The sequence below is a fragment of the Eimeria maxima genome, genomic scaffold (genome assembly GCF_000499605.1).
Source record: "Eimeria maxima Weybridge genomic scaffold, Emw_scaff33, whole genome shotgun sequence".
Classification (NCBI taxonomy): domain Eukaryota; phylum Apicomplexa; class Conoidasida; order Eucoccidiorida; family Eimeriidae; genus Eimeria; species Eimeria maxima.
Genome location: NW_013566161.1, coordinates 1 through 23,343, shown reverse-complemented (window position 1 = coordinate 23,343; position 23,343 = coordinate 1). Strand labels below are relative to the sequence as shown.

The 23,343-nt window shown below is 47.4% G+C and overlaps 3 protein-coding genes across 3 annotated transcripts; 2 read left to right on the top strand and 1 right to left on the bottom strand.

Moving 5' to 3' along the window:
• Nucleotides 1-2,604: 2,604 nt before the first annotated feature.
• Nucleotides 2,605-7,721, bottom strand: EMWEY_00005780 (TCP-1/cpn60 family chaperonin, putative; the record flags this gene model as incomplete). Its single annotated transcript, XM_013481414.1, has 13 exons — nucleotides 2,605-2,633; nucleotides 2,805-3,071; nucleotides 3,514-3,625; nucleotides 3,933-4,101; nucleotides 4,398-4,486; nucleotides 4,832-4,897; nucleotides 5,144-5,229; nucleotides 5,374-5,658; nucleotides 5,756-6,049; nucleotides 6,301-6,445; nucleotides 6,708-6,907; nucleotides 7,103-7,232; nucleotides 7,719-7,721. The coding sequence occupies 13 exons, from the start codon at nucleotides 7,719-7,721 to the stop codon at nucleotides 2,605-2,607; spliced, it is 1,875 nt and encodes a 624-aa protein (XP_013336868.1).
• Nucleotides 7,722-10,972: 3,251 nt separating this feature from the next.
• On the top strand, nucleotides 10,973-15,621 carry EMWEY_00005770 (hypothetical protein, conserved; the record flags this gene model as incomplete). The annotated part of the gene is made up of 4 exons (XM_013481413.1): nucleotides 10,973-13,166; nucleotides 14,101-14,256; nucleotides 14,735-14,911; nucleotides 15,332-15,621. The coding sequence occupies 4 exons, from the start codon at nucleotides 10,973-10,975 to the stop codon at nucleotides 15,619-15,621; spliced, it is 2,817 nt and encodes a 938-aa protein (XP_013336867.1).
• Nucleotides 15,622-17,537: 1,916 nt separating this feature from the next.
• On the top strand, nucleotides 17,538-22,849 carry EMWEY_00005760 (serine/threonine protein phosphatase, putative; the record flags this gene model as incomplete). The annotated part of the gene is made up of 3 exons (XM_013481412.1): nucleotides 17,538-18,710; nucleotides 19,143-19,392; nucleotides 19,698-22,849. Coding segments are annotated over 3 exons (4,575 nt in total), but the record flags the coding sequence as incomplete, so codon positions are not given.
• Between the last annotated feature and the right edge of the window lie 494 nt (nucleotides 22,850-23,343).

Below are 23,343 nucleotides of genomic sequence, written 5' to 3'. Positions count from 1 at the left end.
CCAAAACGTACTAGTTAAAGGCTGCTCATTTCGTTTTCTGAGCAGTTTAGCTTCTACCTAGTCGATTTCCTCATCAAGGTGTGGGGACCCTCGACACCTTGGACCAGGTGGGACTAACACATGGGGCATTCTATGCATTGAGCCGCTAGCGGGTGGGGTTTCCCTTGGTAGCTATTTGCTATCTAATACTGTTTAGAAATCTTCCACCGATTGTGCCTACTGCGGCTCCTCAAATCGTAGTTGGGTAGAATATTGCAAAACTGGTCTCTTCACAATACCTTCTCGACGAAGTGCATCTATTTCCGGGTCGTCCCCCGACGACCCAGAAATAGATGCAGGAGTGAAGAGCGAGAATGCTCCAAATCTGCGCAGCGCCTCTGCGCAGCTTTGGACCAATTTCGCTCTTCTCACCTGCATCTATAAGACTGTTTCCACTTCTCTGATCGTAGAGAATATAGTGACGTCGGGAGCGCTGATATATCCGCTTTCTCATCACTTCCCTGCACATGCATCTCAGTGGTGACTTCCCGCAGGTACATGCGCACCCTCCGCGAGTTCACCAACGCCCTGCTGAGGTGAACCTGTCCAATGGCGACCCCCGTATAACAGTAATATGATACGTGTCTAAGTTGATTTATATTTTATGCCAACAATCTTGCCCATGCACCTCTCTAGCGTCCGGTAAATGCAACCGGCGTCGGTGAGCTCCCTCAAGATTCCTGCTCCTCGCCGTAATTTTCGAGATCAGTTGCACTTCGCAACTTTGGCCGACTGGATCTCCAAAGCCCTGCTCATTAACAGCAACATGGAAAAGCACAATGGTGGATCGAGGAGGATCGCAGTTCGTGGTTAGCATCTCGTTCGGAACCATCATTGCCCCGCAGGCTGGAGCCTGCGGCACATCGTTGGTCACTGCTCAAATTTCATACGCCGGCAGTCCCGGATCAGGTGGCCTTGTTTATTCAAAAGGAAGAATTGAGCCTCTTCATACTCCTTCCTTATGGTTTTCTGAGTGCCGACTCCCCCGAATGATGTCCCGCTTTTGCCCTCTTCTGGATGGGACTAATATGCACAGCCCCAACATTCATACACTAATGCATTTAATAGTCAGATAATTTCAAATCCCCCCTTTTTCTCTGTCAACAGGGGCACTATAGGTGGTGGTTTTACTCACGATGATACATTACTCCGGATTTAACCCTTTCACATCTTGGTTAGCTCTCAGCGGCGTTGCCAGTACCATTTGCATTATTCACTGTTGTGCAGCAGCCCGCGCTGTGGTGGAGTTGATGCCCGTTGGCCGTACTTGTATCGGTGAATTATACGGTGGTAACCCGGTAATGCGGGACCTTGAACGTATCCTCGGAATACTGAGAGGTTCGGTGGAGCCAAGTACTCAGGGGTAGTGTTCTATAGCTCTTCGCTCCCAAGTCTTCACGAATCCTGAGCGCATCGGCTGAAGCACCTTGCGGTGCAGGAGAGGAGGCGGCCTGTCATGAGTTGCTGCACAGATTGCTTTGCGACGCACCTTGGTGCAACCCATGCAGCATGACAGCTCCACATGCAAACCTGCTCAAGCACTGTTGTGTTGCTGAGGGCTTCAAATTGCCTGAAGGCTGCCTACATGCGCATAGGTTGGCTACTAAGGACAGGCTACCGTTCAAATGCCGAATGTGGACGGAATATGTTGCACAGGCCTCCTTTCGATGTATGCACTAACACAGCACGTACTTTTTAGGCAATCCATCGGCACTCTGCAGACAGGCGTTGCCTATAAGTCGGTAAACATGTACAAGTTTCGGGCATATCAGGCCCCATAGAGCTGAGGGGACGGAGTCTTGTGCTTTAGGCCCGTCGAGAGTTGCAAGGCAGCCAGCAGGGAAAGTCGACAGCTTTCGTCCCCAACCAACTGCCCTCCTCGCCTTGTCGACAGTTTCTGAGCATATTTGCTCAGGGTCTTAAGGCTGGAAGGGAGAGGAGCGAACGTCCCTGAGCTGGAGAGTTTCCCGCTGTAACCCGCGACTCAATGAAAACACCAGGTCCGAGCGCAGTCATTACGTCTACGCCGTTTCTTCTAACGAAGTACACGTGAATTACGTGCCTGGGTCGTTGCATGCAGTTGTCACTACGCAGACAAGCGTTGCGGACCTCTGACAGTTTCTGGCCAAAGTAAGCCCTCCTTCAAACACGTCAACTGAAAACTGGGTTGCGGGGCGAATTCTAAATTCTGATTGCAGTGCTTCCTATACCCATACACACCAGCTGTCTTGTTCATTTACAAAACGATGCCTACTAGGAGTCTAAAATTTTTAGTCAAACTGTAGTCCTAACTGGGCGATAGCCCCTTCGCAACCTCCCCTCCATACATCCATGCTATCTCCGCAGGCCGCTGCCCCAGCGTGCAGAAAAACTTGCTCTTCAGCGCCTCCCCTTTTCAGATAGAATCGGAAGTGCCACAACAACGCCCGAAAGATGCCTTCTGGCAGCAGACAACTTATTGCGTTTAGGGCATATTTCTTGTATGCACAAGAATGTAACTATGCAAGCTCCTTGGGGCACCACTGGCCTAAGACTAACTGCAGGAGCAAAATTCCAGTGAATTCTTTAGTCTGCATCGGGAGCTCCTGGGGCGCCTGCGGAAAAGCAACAGGGGACACTACTGCGCATCAAAATGTTTCCGAAAAGCATACTAGATCAAATGGGCACCCAGCGCATCCACATCGTGCACTGCTCGACGACACCATCGGCTATATTTGGCATGGCATGCTGTGCGTTTTCGTAATTCTCTCAAACAAACGACTCACGAGGGGCAGGGCCGCCTGCTGGTCTCGCCATGATGATTTGATCAACTCGTAGGGTGGTGATTGCAGCGTCGAATGCAAGGCGACAGGCCCACGCTTTTGTCTGCATGTGGTCCAGAATGCCAGAAGCCTTCGCATCAACAGTCATGTTTACCTTCGGGTTGCCTGAGGCCCCCCGGCTGGACGCGACTGCACTCAGAAAGGCCTCGACGTTTACCCCCTCGAACACCCGCCCAGTGGAATGCGCAGCATGCAGTGCCGCCAGTACCTCTGAGTAAAAGCGCAGATACGAACACACGCATACGACAGCATGCTGATACAACCAAATTTGCATAATTGTCCTGCTGTGCTTTACTTATCAACCATCTCCCCCACATCAAAATACGCGAGAAGAAACGAGGCCTTAATATCGCCATCCTGCAGAGATTTTTGCATATTTGTGAAGACTGGTGCACAGTACAGCATTGGTACCGGGCTGGGAAGTGTATTCCATAAACAATTCAAGCAACTGCAAGACTATGCCAGATAAGTGGACACGAGAGACACTTACACAGGGGAAATAATCAAGACCAAGAAAGGTGCAGCTGGCTTCAGAGTTATCGCAGAGAGACACACGTTTAGCAGCACGCATACCGGGCTCGAGATGAAGCAAGTAAACAAATAAATACGCCGAACTTGAAAAAGGGACACGAAGGTAGAGACGGGATGTTACCTGTGGCGTTCAGACCAGCACTTTCCGCTAAAATTCTGGGAATGGCTTCAAAGGCTTCCGCAGCCTTTAGGACAGCATACTGCTCGACACCTGGCAGTTTCTCTGCAACCACCTGAATACAGAAGACCTTCTATAAAAGCGCAGATTTGGTGCTAAGTCTGAAAAGCAGCCGGTCGTTTGCTGCAGCAACTGAAGGTACATTGTTCCTGTATGACAAGTGAGCGCCACGGAAAGTCGGCAAGCAGTGTCAAAGTGCTTTTCAGTGTATCCACAGCAAACTGTCTATGCCTCGCTCGATAGCCACCGCTGGGCGGCCGCTCGCTACCGAGCTAGCTAGGATATTAGCTCGCTGGCCGGTCAATTAACTGGCGATGAATAAAAAGGCCTTATCCATAAAACAACCAAGAATACAAACATACCTGCAACTTCCTCGCGACCTCCATTTCCGCCGCTCCAGCCCCTGCGACAAAGCGCCTGTCTTTGGTCAGCGCCTTCGCGAAGGCGCAGGCATCATCGACGGCCTTCTCCGCCTCGTCCAAGACACACGGGGTCGATCCACGAAGCACAACAGTCTGCACGCGAGTGTCTCTGTCGCGAAACGCCACAGAAATACATGTAAACATGTCGGCCTTCAAGGGCTTAGATAGGTGAACTTGCTTCGGTAGTTTAGTACAGGGGTGTTGTCTGCATGCAAGTGTCTGTACCCCGATGTCCACTGCATGCAGCAGAAGTGACCAAATCAGAGCAGCTCCAACCCCAAGAAACACAAAACAAATATAAAGTTGCACTCCATGGGTCCGCCGCCCCGATCTAACGGAAACAGTAAACCTGGAGGCAAAGAAGAGCATAACAGCAGAAAAGTGCAACAACTGCACCTGGCTCACCTGCACAGGATCTGAGTTACTTTTGTACTGGAGATTTCGATCGTTCGAATCGATTCCGCTACTCCAAGCTCATCAGCCATAGGCACGCCCTGCATTATTTTGGCACAGAGCATGGAAGCAGCGGCCAAAAGTGTGTACACGCCCACGGCGAGTAGAGAGAGGCAAATGGCATATGACAATCGAAAATGCAAATTACTCTAATGCATCTACACTGCATCAAGTGCCATAAGCAGTGCATAAGAACGTGTTGTCCCAATGAAATGACAACACTTCCCGATCATGCAGATGAAGGTATCTATGCATGGGAAAGTGTAAGTAGTCAAATTGTTAAAGGGGAAAATGGACTATACACGACCGTGCACAAATAAAGCTTGAGGTCCCAAATGTCCATTCCACCCAGGCAGGAGCAACGCAGAAACGGACGCAAAACTCACCAGACGAACGAGGGCTGTCGCACCTAGTGCCCTGCACAGACGCCGAGTCTCAAATTTGGATGGGACCTGCAGCAGTAGCACCCACAAGCACCTACGACTGGGCAAACCCCTGCTTGCTGCATGCAGAATCTGCTGGCTTGGCTCATTCCCCCCCAAAAAAAGCCCTCAGCATCATTTCTTCTCTCGCGTGACAAAGGAGAGAGAAACACGAAGGCCACAGACAGAACGGGAAATCCGGGAAATCCACCACTGAGCGCCATCCCACACCGGCGCGAAGACAACAAACTAGTTCCTTCCCCAGCGGCCTCCCACCTTAAGCGTAAGAATCTCGTATTTGTTGCAAAAGTGCTGCGCTATATCCGCGATGCCACCTCCGTGCACAATAATTGCTTCAACGCCTGCAGCATGAAACCACAGAAGGCCCGTCGGCTATATGCAGAGAGTACCCAATCAAGGCAATTACGGGATATCTAGACGTAGCTAGCTAGCTGTATAGCTACGGAGGTTTGCCGGGCCTCTGCCAGGCCGCCAAGATGAAGCACCACGAGCTTGTATCTGTTGCGGCATCACCAACAGCGTCTGGTGGCGCACGCCCTCTGTTATCACACAACAGAAATAAGGAGATATAAAGTTGTAGGGCAGCAAGTAAGTACCAGCATTTTTGATGCCCTTGATGATATCCTCCATCTGTGCCTCCTCTCCCTTAGTGAAGTTCTTCAATTCTTCCGCAGTGTGAATAAGAACTGTCCCCTTGGCTTCGGTTGTAGTGCATTCGAGGCCGCAACCCAAGACCATCACCTTGCAGTTCGCCTTCGACTCAACAGTGCCTGCATGTAACATAAGCCAGTGCATGCATGAAGAAAACACGCCGTCTGATGTACGTGTTAGCTGGTGCTGCCCCCGGCACGCAAAGAAGAAGCCGACCCGCAGTATCGAATTTGTGCAGAGAACGGCGCTTGCACACGAGAGAGCAAGTCTCATTAGCTGGAGGGCGCAAAGTTAGTACGAGAGATGTACCGTGAGGTGGTTTGGTGATAACCATTCCGTTGAGAACCGTAGACAGACTGAGGCGGCCACCCTGCAACTTGGCAACCCGGATGTTGTCAGGGTCGAAGTCTTCAAACTTCGGAGGCATCACTGAGGCTATTGCGGATGCCAGCAACGCAGACAGACCCGCCTCTATACACAGCGGCTTGCTAGCCAAGACCGTTCTCAGCCCTGAAATGCAGCACTAACCCATAGGCAGCTCTACGCATGCGGCAGCAGCAAAATGTACATAAACCACAACCGAGAGACCTTGATACGGCCCATGTCAGCAGCCAGGAACAAACGGAGGAAAGGGCAAAGCGCAATACGCCACTGCCTCACGAGCAGCAAACAAACCTCACAGAGCGCATCCACGCATGATACACCAGGGTCCCGTTGTTCGCATGTATGCTTGCACAGCACAGTGAAAAACTGATGCTCACCGGGCTCGAGCTGCTTGGCATCCTTGAGGTTGTCGACGGAGTGGCAGGCGGCCTCCTCGAGGAAAGACGGGATCTTCTCAAGCGCCAGTTCGTAGCCTTGAATGACATCACTCAGATGCAGCCCCTGACGCAGCAGGTAATCTGCCTGAATGGATTGCGCAGGGACCGAGCAAATGCAATATTCTCTCTCAGAGGCAGGTGTAGCCGTACTCATGCAGTGGGCTCCACGAAAGCAGAAACTAGAGTGGCGGAAACAGCTCCACACAGCACAGCAACAGTACGACAGAGTACAGCAACAATCATAGTAGCAAGGGCAGCAGAGGCCATGATGGAGAAAGTAGCAGGAAGAACGGTCAACGGTGTAACCAAACTGGCATTGCTATTACGCAAAAACACTAGTCGCCTACATTCGTGAGCAGGTGACCGGCAATAACGATAAGGAAGTTGCAACCGCCTCCCATTTCTTGCTTTTGCATTTCAGCAGCCATCACGAGCAACTTCGCTGCGGGGTGCTGCACTTCAAGATCCCTGAGGATTGCTGCGGTATCATTTGTTACAGAGCGCTTTCCCCACGCATTCACGACCAGCTTACTCAGCCCGTTTGGGCCTGAATGAGACCCACAAAGGACACAGAAGCAACGCACACAGGCAACATGCTGCACAAATTAACATGCGAAATAACCAGCACTAAGGCGATGCTCTGCTACCACGCATGCGGCCCACCAGCTCGCGCTGCTGCAACCGCTGCGACTGCTGCGGCAGTTGTTGCGGCAACGTGAGCAGTTGCATTCGAATAACTCACCCAAAGATGTTTTGAGAATGTCTGTGAGGGTTTTGCAGGCTTCGATATTTTTTGCAGTCACCTCATCAATGCCTGTGAAGGTGCGGTAACCATCCTTTAGGAGGGCCCCAAGCCCGTGGCGCGCGGCGAACTGAAGCAGGAAACAAGTCAACCGACAGGACGAAAACGGTAGAGGAGATGTTCAGAAACATAGGACACACTGCACATCCACCCCGCCAGACGCATTGTTGCGGTTCATTGGCTATGTTGTGCTCCAGCGGACAGCACCACAACTGTAAAGCAAAGTGTCCTAAACCCCCTCATACAGCCGTGTGAGGGGTTTGATTAGTTTGCAAGCAGCTGCATGAAAACTAATGAAACATGTATTTCCACCGCATAATTTTAAGAGAAGCGGCGGCATCGAGGTACCGGCCCCCCCAGACACATTCCCCTCGGCTGCGCGTGCATGCAACCTGAAGCGGATCTGCATTGTGTTATGCATTGCCTGTGGAATAGAGTTACGAGATGAGATAATATGTGAGCGTTCGGAGCGGTTCTGTTCGGTGTATGTACAACTGGCATCCCCTGCGCAGTGAAACTTAATCTCGTTCTCAGGGAGGGTCCGCAGGGTACGCACCATTTCCAGGGAGAGTGAAGGCGAAAATAGCAGCCAAAACACAAATATATAATTCCTTCTAACCCTTCAAAGGAAAATGCAGCGAATCTAAACATCAAAGGCTCACGGGGCTCCCTCGCGCCAACACCGCAGCTGTAGTGCTACAATGTGGCTCAGGTGTGACCTGTAGGGGCTTATTAATTGTACGGAGAATAGATATTAAATATTTTGGGGATTAGGACATTATTAACTACAAAAAGGAATTAGTACTTCTAAATGTTCTAAGAATTGGGTACCGTAGATAGAGTCATAGCTTAGTAGGGTTAGCGAGTCAGTTACCCACACCTGCTGTGTAGTGCAATGCTTAGTCACTACTTGGGTACCAGATAGGACTTCTAGAGATCTAAATGGAAAAGAAATAGAATTATTATTTTATAGAAATATTATGTCTGTGAATATGGCATTTATGTGGGTAGCAGTTTGTAGGTCAGGCACCTGACTATGTGTCCCTGCTTTTGATATTTCCCCGCTGTCTTATAGGTCGGGCTCTGATCCCCTGTAAAGAACGGGGTCAGGTCTGATCAGTTAGTTGTATTATTCTGGGAACTTCCCCTGCTTACAGTAGAGACTCGAACTTGCCTTGGAATTTTAATTATTGACTTCTGGCAACTTGGGTAGTTAGAGGATCTAGTGCGGAAGCCGGAAGCGCTTTGAGATGGAACGTATGCATGGCTTAGGATGCCTGTGTACTACAATTGGGAGCTGTTCAGGGGACTAATATAAAATTCTAACCCAGTGACCTCCATAAATATACACTTCCCTGAAGGTAGGCGCGCCTCTAGTTGTAAACGATCAATTTTCTAACAAATGAAACTCTAAGAGGCCTCCGTGCGCATTGGCAACCAGTCACATCTACCCTCAGAAATGCGGTAGTGCCCACACCGCACCATACCCCGCACCTATCAAGCTCTGCATCATTACACCCCCGTCAATCGGGTTAGCTGGCTCTCCAGCCCCTTCTGTGTCCCTTTCGCAGAACTCGTGTTCTGCTTGCTTCACCTCCTCGGCGTCGTCCCGAATGGACTCTACATCAGGCTGCACCCCTGTCCTCAGTGGGGCTTCCTCATAGTCAGCTGCCTCTTCCTGTGCGGATCTGCTCTCACGCTTCAGAGTCTTTCCCCACCTCGCCACTCCGCACAGAACCCCTGTGTACTCATATGCATAACTTACGTCGGGTCTCTCCACCCTCGTACTCTCTACCAACGGATTACCCGCCGTTGCCTTCTCCACTCTCCATTTTGCTGGCTCGCTGGCTGGCTCACTCCGCCTCGGCTACCTTCTGTTCAGCCTGTGGTCGGCAGATACGGGGGTGTGGTTGGCAGACATTAGCTACCTCAGATGAAGCAGACGATCGAGCGCTCGAAACAACTCAACGACTGAAGGGAATCATGAATGTACAGCTGCTTTAGAGGAGAATAAATCCTTGCTTGTGTCCGTCCGCCCCTTCCTGTACCATGATGACTCAATGCAGTTGAATCGACAGATCGAATAAAACCGCTCGGACTAATACTACATACACGTCAGCATAGATGTGGCAGGAGAAGCCAAAACCAAAAGAATAAACGAAACGAGGCAGGAGGAAAGGGAAACAAAACTGAGTGTAAAAAGAAGAGGAGGAATCAGCAGTGCGATAAACAAAACCACAACGCGAGTGCGAGAAAGGCAGGGGGAGTCATATGAGTAAGAAGGCGAGAGATCAAAAAAAGGCAGGAGTTAAAACAAGAGCAGCAGCAAGAAGAACGTCGAAGTACGAAGCACAAGAGCAGACAGAACAAACATAGGAAGCTCAGGAATAAAACGAACGACAACAACGAGGATGAATAAGAAAAAACATGATAGGCAATATGTTGCTGCCATGGTGAAATAACACAAAAATGATTGGCAGGACGAGCACAACAATGTAGGGGACAGCTGCAGATTAGGTGCAGGTTTCTGCGCTGCACAACACCAGAAGACAACAAAGACCATCCGGTCAGCAACAATGATTAATAATGAAGAAATTTGTGGCAATTATAAAATAGGTAATACTAACGTAGAAGTAGAAATGCTGTGAAGAACAGAATAGACTGGTAGCATTATTACCACTAGTACTGCGCCTGTACTGCTAGGGAGTCATCACTACTATTCTTAATATTAGTACCATTGCATATTATTATTATTATTACACCACTTATTGTTGCGAAGGAAGTGCAGAAACTGTTGCAGCATATACACTTTGCGGAAGACAGCAACAAGCCGTAAGCCTTTCGTAACGCGCTTTCGACGGCACGGTTTTATCCCCTTTAACGTGTCTTTCCTTCTTTTTGTTTTATTAATACACTTGATACACTTGCTCCTTCTTTTTCAGCCAGTATATGCTCCGCCAACAGTTGTTTTCAACTCAGCTTTTCGCTGCGTCCTCTGGGCGACAGTCCCAGGTAATACGGAACAAAAGCAGCAACAAAGGGGAGAGTGGGCAGTGCTGATAGGGAAAGAATAACTTATTACCAAGGCTTACCGACACAAACAGTAGACAAGGGGCAAACGTCACTGCCATAACTAGTGTACGCTTCGCAACAACAGCTGAAGACACAGCCAGCCCTGAAATTGTTGGTCAGCAGTTTGCGCTGTAAGGTGGGGGCAGCGGAAACAAACGACAGCTGAGGCATCGAGAAAGCAAGCCAGTATGTTTGAAAGCATCATAAATGCTAGAGGGGAATGGCCATACAAAATAATGTGAGTACAATGCATAAAAACAACAGCCCCCGCGGAACGCTATGAGGAAGACGGAGGCAACCACACCAGTAGCAATCGACAGAACGAATAGAGAGAGAGGAATAAGAACAGAACAAAATGGGATACTGAAATAGGCACTTCGTAATATTTTGTTTGAAAAGTAAATCCAGACACAAATTTAGAATTTATTTTTCCTCCCCGGTGTTCGCTTCAACAATCGAGTGTTCCGTTCATTTTGCAGGTTGTTGCTGCCACTCCAGTTGCCTTCTCCGTTTTCTGCCGTTATTTAGGCTTTTACCTCTGTCGTTTTTGTGCATTTATAATTTTGTGTTTGAAATCTCATGCTGTTTGTACTTTTTCCCTCTGTTTCGCTGCCATCTGGCCGGCGCTTACAGGGGCCTCGGCGTTGGATTAGCTGATCTTACGTGTGTGTTAGTACTCTTCTTTGCGTGTTTTGCAGCAGTCCCCAGACAGAAAAAAGTTGTGTTTCTCAATATGCAATGGGTTTGGTGTATTTGCTTAGAAGGTCGGTTCAGTGGCCTGCCCTGAGGGCCCCCCTCTCGACAGCCCCCTCCTCGCCGCTCGCGGCGTTTCCTCTTCAGCACTACCAGTACGCCGTTTGCAAATCCACTACCCACCAGACGGCTTTTACGTCTCTGTGCGCGCTTCAGTTTCAATCCGCCGCCACCTCTTCAGCTCCATCGGCAGCGAACGGGATCCCCGGGGCTGTTACACAGGAGGAACAGCAGCCGCTGGAAGCAAACTCCTGGAAGGGGGAGGAGCATAATAGTGTACAAGAGAAGAAGAATGAGGTAGTTGAGTTGAGGTTTCCCCTGTCACTCGAACGGCGTTGGGATGAAGTGTATTGCAGCGATCTGTGTCTGCAACTGGACCGACTTATTCTGTCTTGCACATCAGCCGACGAAGTGTTGAGAATTGTTGCAAGTCATAGAGGAGCTTTTTTCGTCAAAAACCTCGTTTCTGCACTCAAGCATCTTGCGGCTCTTGGGCTGCAGCCAAGCAACAACGCGAACGTTTGCACATCGGCCACGCACCCGCAACAAAGGCCCAATGGCAGCAGCAGCAGCAGCAACGGCGCTGCAGCGGCAGCGTCTTCTGCTGCTACTCCCTTCCCTCAGCTGTCTCTAACGCTCCCCTCTCCTCCAACGTGGCCTCAAGAACCTCTGTCGTTATATCATTTCTTCTCAGCTTTGTCAGGAGATGAGGCTGCTGTCGAGAGGAGTCTGTCGCAGCGGAAAGAAGTAGAATCCATCGTTCGAGATCCCAGGCAGGTTGTTGTTGATTCTGTTGCTGCTGCTGACGCTGCTGCTCGTTCTCCCCATCTCTTCTGTTTGCCGTATTTCCCCGCTCCGTCTCGTTGCTTTTTATGTCCGTTTTGCCACCGCATTGATGTCTGTTTTCTTGTTTTTTGGTGTAACCCTTTCTTTTTATTCCTATTCAGGTATATGCTTTTGGTGCAAGACCTCCGTCTCCATCGAAATGTACTGACATTTGCTGCTGCTGCAGATGTCGTGTTGTCTTTGCGGGCCCTCAACCACCCGCACTACCCGCTGTTGTCTGCGTTGCTGCCGGCCTTTAAAACCGTTCCCCTTCCACCCGTACCTCCTCTCTACCAGCAGGAGCAGCAGAAGCAGCATGCCGTGCAACCACAGCAGCATGAGCATCATCAACATGAGCAGCCCGACAATGAGGTGGAGCAGCAGCAGCAGTGTGAGCAGCAGCAGCAGCAGCAGCAACATGAGCTGCAGCAGCAGGTTGATTTTCAGCAGCAACACCTGCAGCAGTTGGAATTGGCTCTGTCGGTTGCAGAGGCTTATGTGGGTTTCGGGTATAAGGAAACTCCTCTCTTTGAGGGAGTTCAGAAATATCTTCAATTAGCAGCAAAGCGCATATTGCAATTCGGTAGCAAAAACGGCCAAACAACTACAAACAACAGCATACCACCATTCACAGAAACAACAGCAACAGCAACTGCATTAACACCGGCAACCCTCTCAGCTTCCCCAGAAGCAGGGGAGGCTCCTGGGGACCTAGGAGCTTCTCTAGTTGGTTGCGGGGTACATAGAGAATTTCCATTTTCTGTTTTCCCCTTCAAGCTGTTGTGCAGTGCTTTGTTTGTTTTTTCTCGAGTTGCGCTGAAAAACGATGATGTGTTCAGAGCCCTGTGTTTACACGCAGCAGCCAACATGCGAGTTGCTGCAGCAGCAGAAGTGGCAGCTGCTGCGGAATTTGCGGCTGCTGGGGCCCCACACGCTGCTGAGGTGCATGCATGCATGCATGCAGTTGCAGAGGAGTTGCTGCGTCGTACTTCGCGGTTTTCTTTGAAGGACATGTGCGTCTGTTTCGCCGCCTTTACACAGTGCCTGCTGCACTTTCCTGATGCTGCCGCTGCTGCAGCGGCGCGAGCAGCAGCCCACCTCTCGTTGGCTGCAGCGGTGAGGCAGCGCGCCGTCATTACACCTGGAGATATCTGCAGTCTGTTGCGCAGCATTTGTTTTTTCTCGCCAGACACGGCGGGGCTGTATGCAGTGCAGGAAAGCCCCAACCCGCAAGACAACAGGGATTCCCTCCTCGCTGCTGCTGCACACTACCTGGAGGAACACATCGACTGCACTTCTCCTGAGGCGTCTCTTGATGCTTTGCTCGCCATAAGCGCATCTGCCGGCGCACCTGGTTGGTTCTACAGCTCACATAACAGATGCAGATCTAAATATACATGTTACGTATATTACGGATTATGTTACCTTCTGTGTAGTAGGACACGTATGTATCAGGCGCAAGCAGCAGGTGCAGATCCATGCGTGCTTGCATTGTATATCTATTCAAATGGAGTAAGTGGAGTGTTGCCTTTGTGTACGTTTACGGGATAGTGTATACATATATGTTGTATTCTTTGGGAATAATTCTTAAGTTTGCAATTCACACTACCAGGATTCAGGTAATCTGTGGGAACAGTTTTTCAGTACTCAATTAATGTGCGAGGATCCCTCGGTTGGGTTATTTAATGTTTACTATATACTCGGGGAGCATAACACCACACAGAAACCTGCAGGTAAGGGCAGGGAAGAGAGTGGTAGATTGTTTCGATGTTTCAGCGTTTCTACAGACAGCACAGGGATGCCGCGGCATCAGCATACAGAGTCGTTAGCCTCAAGCAAACACAAACAACTCTAGATATAAACCTGCACAAACACCTACATAGAAGCCAGCATGTGGCAAAGGCGGAGGCTCGCAACGGGGAGAATGCAGCAGCAGGAGATTTATGCTGGATTGCTGGCTTCCTGCTGTAATTTGTTTCGTTATTTTGGTCTACACTCGTTCCTGTGCACCTTTCGCACCTGCGACTTGGACATGTTTCTGTTCACTTGCCAGGCTATGTTTATTTCATATGCATTTTTTGTTTTTAATTGTTCGTTTGTTTCCGTTTTCGCTTGCGTGTTACTCTATTCCTTCAACTATTTCGCTTTAGTGCTGCCCTGTCGGTGCGTCTGGGTGTCTCGATTCAGTGATTAGGCTGTCGTAGCGTGTGGGTGTGCGTGTGTGATGTTGTGGACGGGTGAATATTATGAATACAGCGGGTTGTTTCATTTGTGTTTGTTGTTTGCAGCCAAACATTCTTACTGGATATGGTTCTTGATCCGTAAGCTCGCTCAAGGCACCTCGTGGGAGAAAAGACGACCGGAAGTGTTTTGGATCTTCATGTCACAGCAACTCCTCTTTCCTCCCCTCGACTACCAGTTACCGCTTAGGTGTATCCACGAAAGTGCGCAGACACTGAAAAGCGGGTATTCGCAGAGCCCCATTAAAAGGGCTCTTCGTAGTCACGCACGCATTCATGGGGTTTGTCTTAAACAGCTGCTGTATGAAGCGGCTATCAGCAGCTATTCAACGGGTTGATGACGAGCACTTGTAGAGGGATTTATCGGTCCTTGAGGCAGGCATTTAAGGGGTTGTTACGAGCATTTACAAAAGGGGTGGAGATAAGAAGTTGTATACGGGACTGTTCATCGACTATTTGTTTTTTTATTTCGTGGGGTTATCAATAAACAGTTGTTTTGTGGAGGGTACGGGAACAAGCTTTTACGGTGTTGCTCATGGAAAGATCATTGTTATGTCGTGCTTTTATGCGTGCTTATTGGTGCCAACAAACAGTTACATCATGGTGAGTTAAGAAAATTGTTTTTTACGATGTTGCTAAGGAACGTTTCTTTGTTCTATTACTACTGCTGTGTGTGCATCAGGTTTGCGCGCCTGGTGTATGTCACGAGGGGGGTTTTCAGTGGAGTTTCGAGAGGAAGTTGCTGCCGTTTCCTCCCTTCTTAAGTCGTTGGGAGTTCTGCACAAAACAGCTGTCGTCATTGGCGACAGCCCGCTCCCTGTAGATATCCTTATTCCAGCAGCAGATGGATCGCTGTCAGGTAAGACGGCCGCTGCTAATGCAGCTCCTGCTGCTCCTCCTCCTTCGGTAGTAACTGCTGCCAGCGGCTGCCAGCGGCTCCACTGCTCCTGCGTGTTTGTTGTCGGGCGTTTCTTGCCTATTTGCCCATTACATATGAATATGTATACATTATGTATACGTTATTTGTATCTTCATACTATTTAGGCTCTACACACTACATGTATGTCTTCTAACGTGCATATGTGCATATATGCACATAGATGTACTGATATAGATGCATATATATAATCATAACTCTTTTCGTACTACGCGCTGTGCGTTGTTGGGCTTCCTGTCGGTCTTTCTTCTCTTGACTGAGGAGGCGTTTAAGGGTTTGCCTTCCTGTTGTCTTCCTTCCTGCGTATCTCCTTGCTTGCATCTATTTGTTCTATTCCTGCAGCGCTAATAGTGACGCAAGAATGCGCAAGAAATACAATGGCTCTCTGCGGCGGCAGTCAGCTGCTGGCTGTACACCTCAAGTCGCTTGGCGTCGCAAGGGTATTGGCCATCAGCCGCAACAAATGGAGACGCGCAGATCCAGCAGAACAGAAAAACATCATCTTAAACCGACTCGAGGCACTCGAACGCCTCAGAATGGAGGAGCAGCAGCAGAAACAAAGACAACAACAGCAGCAACAACAGAAGCCGCAGCAACAGGAGCAGCACTCGGATCAAGCAAAAGAACAGTAATAGGGTTACCAAGAAGTGCAGCAGCGGTTGCCTCATTTGGTACAGCAACAGCAGAGTGATGCAGTGCCTCTTTCCTTCGCACCTCCTAAATATGGGAAGCAACCACATTTTTTTTATTATAAGTGTAAAGTTTTCTTGTTTAGGGTTTGGAGTCTCAGGGTCCCAGCGTTTAGGTTTTTTGAATATGACTAAACCCTAGCAGTTACGGTTAAGGGGTCGAGATTGGTGTAGAAACACACAAACGCATGCTGCATGCGGATCAGTTGAAATAAGAAAGCCGTGCTGGTGCTGCTGCTGTTGCTGCAGCTGCTTGTAGCTACAAATGGCGGATTTACTATATTGTGTATTTCTGCCTTCTGCCGCCCGCACCAGGCGGACCCCTACTGGATGGCTTATTTGCTGCATGCTGCTTTTAACTATTGGGTGTTGGGTATATATCCTTATATTTTTGAGCATGCGTATACCTGCGTATACATCTCTACATACGTAATATGTGCATATTGCATAGGGTAAAGCAATAGTTGCTCGGTGCACGGTGGGATGCAGAGGAGAATGTGGACTGTAGATAAGAGGGAAAGGGAAGCAAAACTGAAGCCTCGAAACGAATTAGAGTTTACAAAAAAGTGCAAAAAGAAGGGAGACCAATCAGTGGGCGAACAAAGCAGATCAAGCAGATGCCGTATCGAGAGTGTGTGCACTCTGCCCACGTTAGTAGCGTATCATCAGAATCTGTCAACAAAAGAAACCAAATGAAGTACAAGGATTAAAACATTCAACAAATGAAAGAAACAAATAAAATAAGGGCATAGAAACACTGAAGGGTTGCTGCTGCTGCAGGGGAAGCGGGCACCGGTCGATGACAGTTCTGGGCGTGGAGGCGCAATTGGGCAAGTCATGGTTTAGTATGAATCTCAACTTAAAACAGTTTCTCAGTCATTATTATTACAATTAGTACCTCATTTGTGAAATAATGTGAAAGAAACGTGGGGGGGAAATCTGCAATAAGGGCAACTTGAACATGCAACAGCTGCTGCGTTTGCCCCCAACTCCGTTCCTCTTCTGCCTGCGCATCGACCTGCACAGCAGCAGTCGTTGTGGATAAATAAATTAAAAATCGAGTGTATCGACAGCAGATTTTAAATACAAAGAGTGTTTTTAATTAATTCCTGACATTAATTTTCCCCCTTCTTATCATCAAGCTAGCCATCGTCGATCTCTAGCGGCCCGCAGCGGCTCTGAGCTGGCGCCGCGTTGCAGCTCCCAAGACACATCCTTTCTCTTTGTATTATCTGTGCTTTTGGGTACTTTAATAGAAATAATGACTTCATTAAGGCATTAAATAGAGAAGGGGGAACGAAAACAGCAAAATCAGGGGGAAAAGCAGCTGCTGCTCGCCTTTGTTTCGGTCTCGCCGCTCTCCGCCGAGGCCCGGCTGCCCGTTGGCGTTTGCTCTTTTTCTCTGTTTGTTGCTCCGATTGTTTGTTTTTGTTCCTTTTTTAGAGTTTTCGGGAACTGTTTGGGGTTTAGTTCAATGTTAATTTGAACTCTGAGGCTCGCTTCTCCCGCCACGTTTGGCCGTTCATCCTATATGTACGTACACTGCATCCTGCAGCCTCATGACCCTCGCAGGGAGTTCTCCCGGCAGGGGGGAACGTTCACTGTTCCCTCTTAGCTGTGGAAGGATTTGTTGCATATTTGCTCTGCTTTTTCATCTCCTTCTCCTCTTCTTCTCCTTGACTTGCACGGAAGCGCGCGCTCCCCTCAGAGTTAGTCTAGATGTCTCCGCACGAGGGGGGCTCGGGAAGCTCCCGGGCCTCGCTCCTCGTCGTTTGTTGGTTGGATGGACCCTGAGGAAGTTTTTTTTCGTTAAGACCCCGGAGACGTTGTTGGCAGAACGCGCTCGTTCTCTGCGCGCGATGGCCCCCGGGTGCGACTACGGGTTGCAGTTTCTCTACAGTGCAGTAATGGTGGCAGGGAAGCACACGCCACATCGCTCGTCATTAATTGACACGAGTATGGAGGACATCATGGTGGCTTTCTTTCGCCTTGCTAATCTCGAGAAAACCAGGTTCCCGCTGCAGTGGTACGCAATAGAGACTGCGTTAAGACGGTCGCATGCAAGAGCCATCCAAATGGCGCTTAGAAGGCAGCAAGCAGATCAACAAGACTATGAAAACGATCCTGATCGAGAGAAACCCCTCGACTTGACGGTTCCTGAGTACACTTGGATGCTGGGGCAGCAGACGCGCGACGCGGAGTGGTTCTTCGACGGAAATACCTTTCATAAGAGAGGCGAATTCACCATACCAGACAAACTCACCGATCATGATATCGGGTTTTTCAAGAGTTTGCCATATAATATCGTGCGCGTAGCTAGAGGGATTGAAAGAGAAACACCAACAAAGAGCGTCGCACACCTCATTGAAGAACTGCGGCAACGAGGTGTACGGACAGCCCACGATTTCTTCGCGAAGACGAACTTCCTTGATCTTCTGTTTTCAACCAGCGTAATCGATGAAACTCTTATTCAAATCGACATTTTATCCGAATATATTTCTAATTGGCAAGCATTTAAAGCAAACGAACTCAAACCACCGTCAATTCCTCTAGGAAATGGCTTACCCGATCTGCTTCAGACGTTGACAAGCAAAAAGACCACCAAGGAGAAATATCCAAAATGCCCAACAATGAAGTGCTACCTTGAGAGTGTGTGGCACCAGAGATCAGAACATCCTATTGATAAGGAAGATAATAAGCAAAAGGACGGAAATGAAGAGAAGAAGAAAGAGCCATCAAGCGAACCTTTTGCAGAACTGCTTATCAAGAAAACCACCGCAAACTCCCTTAAAGTTGTTGCCATTGGTAACACCGGCCAAGCCAAATACGAAAAGAGTAAAGGCGTCATGGGACGCATTAAGAGCGCCCTTAAGTTAAATGAACTTGAAGAAACTGTGAATGCAATGAAGATCTGGCACGAAAAGGAAGGAGTCGATGTTGCCCTAGGACTTGGTGATTTCCTTCAACCCCCAGGCATCCTCTCTGTTAGGGAACCCGGCTTCAAGGAGAAATGGCATGACATTTTTGTTAAGGTAAATAGCCTTAGATATAGGGAGGATATTTGTATATTACATTCATCATCATGTACATGCAGCACCACATAGATGTATTAGATGTATACATATAGAATAGTGTTGTTGTATATGTGGTCTGTTGGCAATATATAGATCTACAGGATATTTAAAGGTGCTTATTGAATAGAGAGAGCCCTTGAATAAAATTCATCGTGTGTGCTATATATTGTATGCATTATTTAATAACTAATACATAAATAATTTATATGGATATACTACTGTGGGGGCATATCAATCTAAAACCCTAGACATACCCAGATAATTTGTTTTTGTTTCCTCTTATATTTTCTTGCCTTATTGGAGAATGAATGTGTCGTTGTGTCGTATGCATTGCTTCTACCATATTTTATATGTTGCTGCTTACGTGCCTGCATGCATGCATGCATTCAGGAAGCGGGGCTAGATATTCCCTGGTACATGGTGAACGGGGAGGCGGAGAGTACGATTAGCAGCTCGGCACCGTATCGCTACCATTATACACGTCAAGATGCTAACTTCCACAACCCCAACTGGCTGTACAAGTCAGTTATTACTATGGTGGCAAACCTAACGACTGCAACTGGCGGCACAGAAGATCAGGAGTTTACTGTTCACGTTATTTCTATCGACACTTGGGCACTTTTCGGAGGAACCCCATTCTGTGAGTTCCGTCAAGCGATGCAGCTTTGTACACAGTGGTAGAAGCCTGCAGACACGCATTCGCTGAGCTTCTTTCGTCTGTACACTTGCTGCATGTAATTTAAATATACATGCACGTAATCGGGCTTGCATTGCGTCACGTTGGAGCTGCAGAGGTTGTGTGTACAGTCAGACAGAAAGAACACCGGTCTTCCAATGGCTCAACCAGCTTTCTCTCTGCATCTGTGCATATGTGCTGTACATCGGTATAGTTACGTATGTGTGACGTCGCTGTTTTTATTTGTGTTTGTATATGTGTGCTTGTAGACGACAACCTGGGCCAGTATCAGAACAACATGATAGCACTCAGCAACGCATTGTACCACTCTGCGAAAGCAAAGGCAGATTGGATCATAGTGCAAGGCCACCATCCGTTGACGTCGACCGGGCCTGAGGCAGAGGAGGCGCGTCTTACATACATAGACGACATGGTGAAGTCGAGTCGACCTCGAGGACCTGAGCACCGTCTGGTAGATCTTTTGACTTCTTACCAAGTTGACGCATATATATCTGGGCACGACAACGTGCTGGAGTATGTCTCGATGGCGGACTTGGACAAGAACAGCACTCTCGCATTCATTACCAGTGGCGGAGGCACGCGCATCATGAGCGGCATCTTGGGTCGCGGCTGGTTGGGGAGACTTCGAGGAAGGCTGTTCCCTCTGCTCTGCTGGTCAGGCAAACGCATCTTCTACAAACTCGACCCCGGTGGCTGCAAGCCCTCGGAGAAGGACCAGGCGTTGGCATACAAGTTCTATGCTCCTCAGGGACCTAACTGGAAGATTACTGTGAAAGAGAGGATCTTGAACACCACAGGGTTCGCCAGTATGAAATTTACGAAAGACTTCCTCATTGTTGACTTCGTCAGCAGCGGCAGCGGCAAGCCTACCGGGCGTAGGCTCCACAAGCAAACAAACAAAGCAGCTCGTGCTGTGAAGTTCGCTGATTTCTGGGAGGAGGCGGACTTGAAACTGAAGGAATTGAACATCGATCATGAGGCTTTCGAAGAAGAAAACAGAGAACGTGTTGCCAGTGAAATCGCCTTCCAGACCCGCACACCTATCTTGGCCGAGCGACTGCGTCTGTTTGAGAGGGAACTGATGGACATGTACAATGAATATCAGCATTTGAAGTCTAAGAAGGCGATGTACGAGACGATGAATGCTCAGAAAGCAGCAGCTCTAGAGGCTCAAGGGGAGAATCTCAGGGAGTCAGAATTGAGTGAAGGAATGTATGAACAGACGGAGCGCATAATCGAACTAATGTATGTCATCGCATCGCACCATGGATACATGTGGGAAAGATATGAGGACCTGAAGGCGCAGAGGAAGAAGCTGCCACCTCACGACGGAAAGCACGCAGAGGCTCTGTTGAAGCTTGAGAAGAAACTGGTGGAAGTAATGAGACAACGAAGGGAATTGAACAAGAAATATGTTGATCAGGGCAACCACCCAACAGTAGCAGACATGGAGCAAATCAAAGATTATGCCATTAAGTCGCGTATCTTGAAACGGGACATCAAGGAATTTGAACAGGTAATGAAGGAAGAGGAGAAGGCTGAAGGAGGAGAAGAAAAGGAAGGAGAGGAGAAGAAGGACGGGGACCCAAGCAAAACAGACACACAGAAAGATGCAGAAGAGCCTGAAATAAAGCCTCTGGATCAAAGCATAGAGGCAAGATTAGGGAGGAAGCAACTTCAATTAAAGGAGCATGAGAGAGTTATGGCGAATATAAATGCATTACCTGCAACAGAAAAGGAGAAATTAAAGGAAGATATAGGTATGCTGGAGCGACAACATGAGCGTCTACGTGCAGAAGTTGATCGTCTTAATGGTATATTGAATAGGAAATATTGGGCTGCAGATAGACGACCTTCTGAATTATGGGAAAAAAGACTACAGAAACACGACCTAGAACAGACACTAGCCCAATTAGAGGCATACAAGGATTCAATATTAATGTTACCAAAGGTACAACGTAGAACAAAAGACCTAAATGATGCAGTAGCTAGTATAGACCTACAAAAGATAGATATAGAGGAGCAATTATTGGAATTATCTGATGAATTATATAATACAACAGCAACAGTATTGCAAGAACAATTCATACAACAATTAGATAAATTACGTGAGGTTTCCTTGTTAGTAGATAGTCGTAATACTATGCCTCCTGAGGCATTACAGGATCCAGAGATACAGAAAAGTCTAGATGAGGCAAAAGAGGCACTAGAATTACTGCAGCAAGAAGTAGATGCAGCAGATGAGGCATTACGTAAGGAATTAAATGATCAAGATGAGTCATGGATAAGAAGAATGATTATTCGTGGTGTAGATATGAGACAATTAGCAGAAGAATTCTCTATTGATGTAGATACAGTTATACAAGAAGATATTAAGGAAAGAAAAGATAATCCTTATAAACAACTTGCATGGGTACAAGAACAAATAGCAATATTTAATGATAGATTACATAATATATTAAGTTTACCCCAAGAAAGACAAGAAAAACTTACTGCAGATAAAGAAAAAACAGAAACAAGATTAGCTGAACTTAGGAAACTTGAGGAAGAAGCACAGAAAGCTATTGAACTCAGGGAAACAGCAGCAAATGCAGCAGCAGCAGCAGCAGCAACAACAACAACAACAACAACAGCAGAAGGAGAGAAGGATACAATAGGAGAAAATACAGTAATTGGTGATAAAAAAGACAAAGAAATACAAGAAAGGGAAGAAGAAGAAGAAGAAGAAGATAATAATACTACTACTACAACTCCTTCTCCTGTTTCTCCTTCTTCCTCACAAGACAACTCTCAAGAACAGCAGCAAGAACAGCAGCAGCAAAAACAGCAACAGGAGCAAGAACAGGAGGAGGAAGAAGAGATTGTGCCAATGATAGATGATGATGAATCTGTCTTATCCACAGCAGCAACAGGAGAATCATCATCATCATCAGCAGCAGCAAAAGAAACAGGAACAACAACACCAACAACAACAACAGAAACAGAAACACCAGCAGCAGCAGCAGCAGCAGCAGCAGCAGCAGCAAGAGCAGCAGCAGGAGAATTATCTTCATCATCAGTAGGAGGAGAAATAGATGAAGATGATGAAGATTTAAAGTTTGAAGATTTACGATTTTCTTCTTCGTCATCAGCAGGAGAAGAAGGACAAGAAACAAGAAGATTATCAGCTACTACTCCTCCTCCTCCTCCTCCTCCTTCTTCTTCTTCTTCCTCCTCCTCCTCCTCTTCCTTTTCTTCTTCTTCTTCGCCACCAAGAGAAAAAGGACAAGAAAGAAGAAGATTAGCAGCAATAATGGATTGGTTTCAGCCTAAGAAAGAAGAAAGCCCCGTAAAAGAATTACCTTCTATAGATTTAGGTCCTAAGGATCCATGCGAAGGGGAACCAATGTTATATATTATAGTAAAAAAAATAATAAATGCAGAATATAATGCAACATTTACAGAAAGATGCAAGAAAATATTCGCAAATAGGATACACAGACAGCAGAGAAGATTCCTTGGTCTATTTGATGATTCAGGTTCCCCTTCTTTTTATGAATTACCTCATCCTTTTATAATTAAATCATTTAATTCTTTATTTAATACATTTAATTATAATTCTTTTATTCATTTATTAATACATATTAAATATAAATTAATTAATATTCATCAATTTATTCATGTTGCTAATTATGATGATATTCAACAACAAGAACAACAACATACACCTGAACAAAAAGAAGAAGAAGAATTTATTCTTAATGATGATGAATAATTCTTATTTATATTTATATTCATATATATATTATATATATATTATATATATATTCTTTATTCTATCCTATTATATACATTTATAAATTACATTTAATATACCCTTACTACAAGGGATTATTATATATATATATATATATA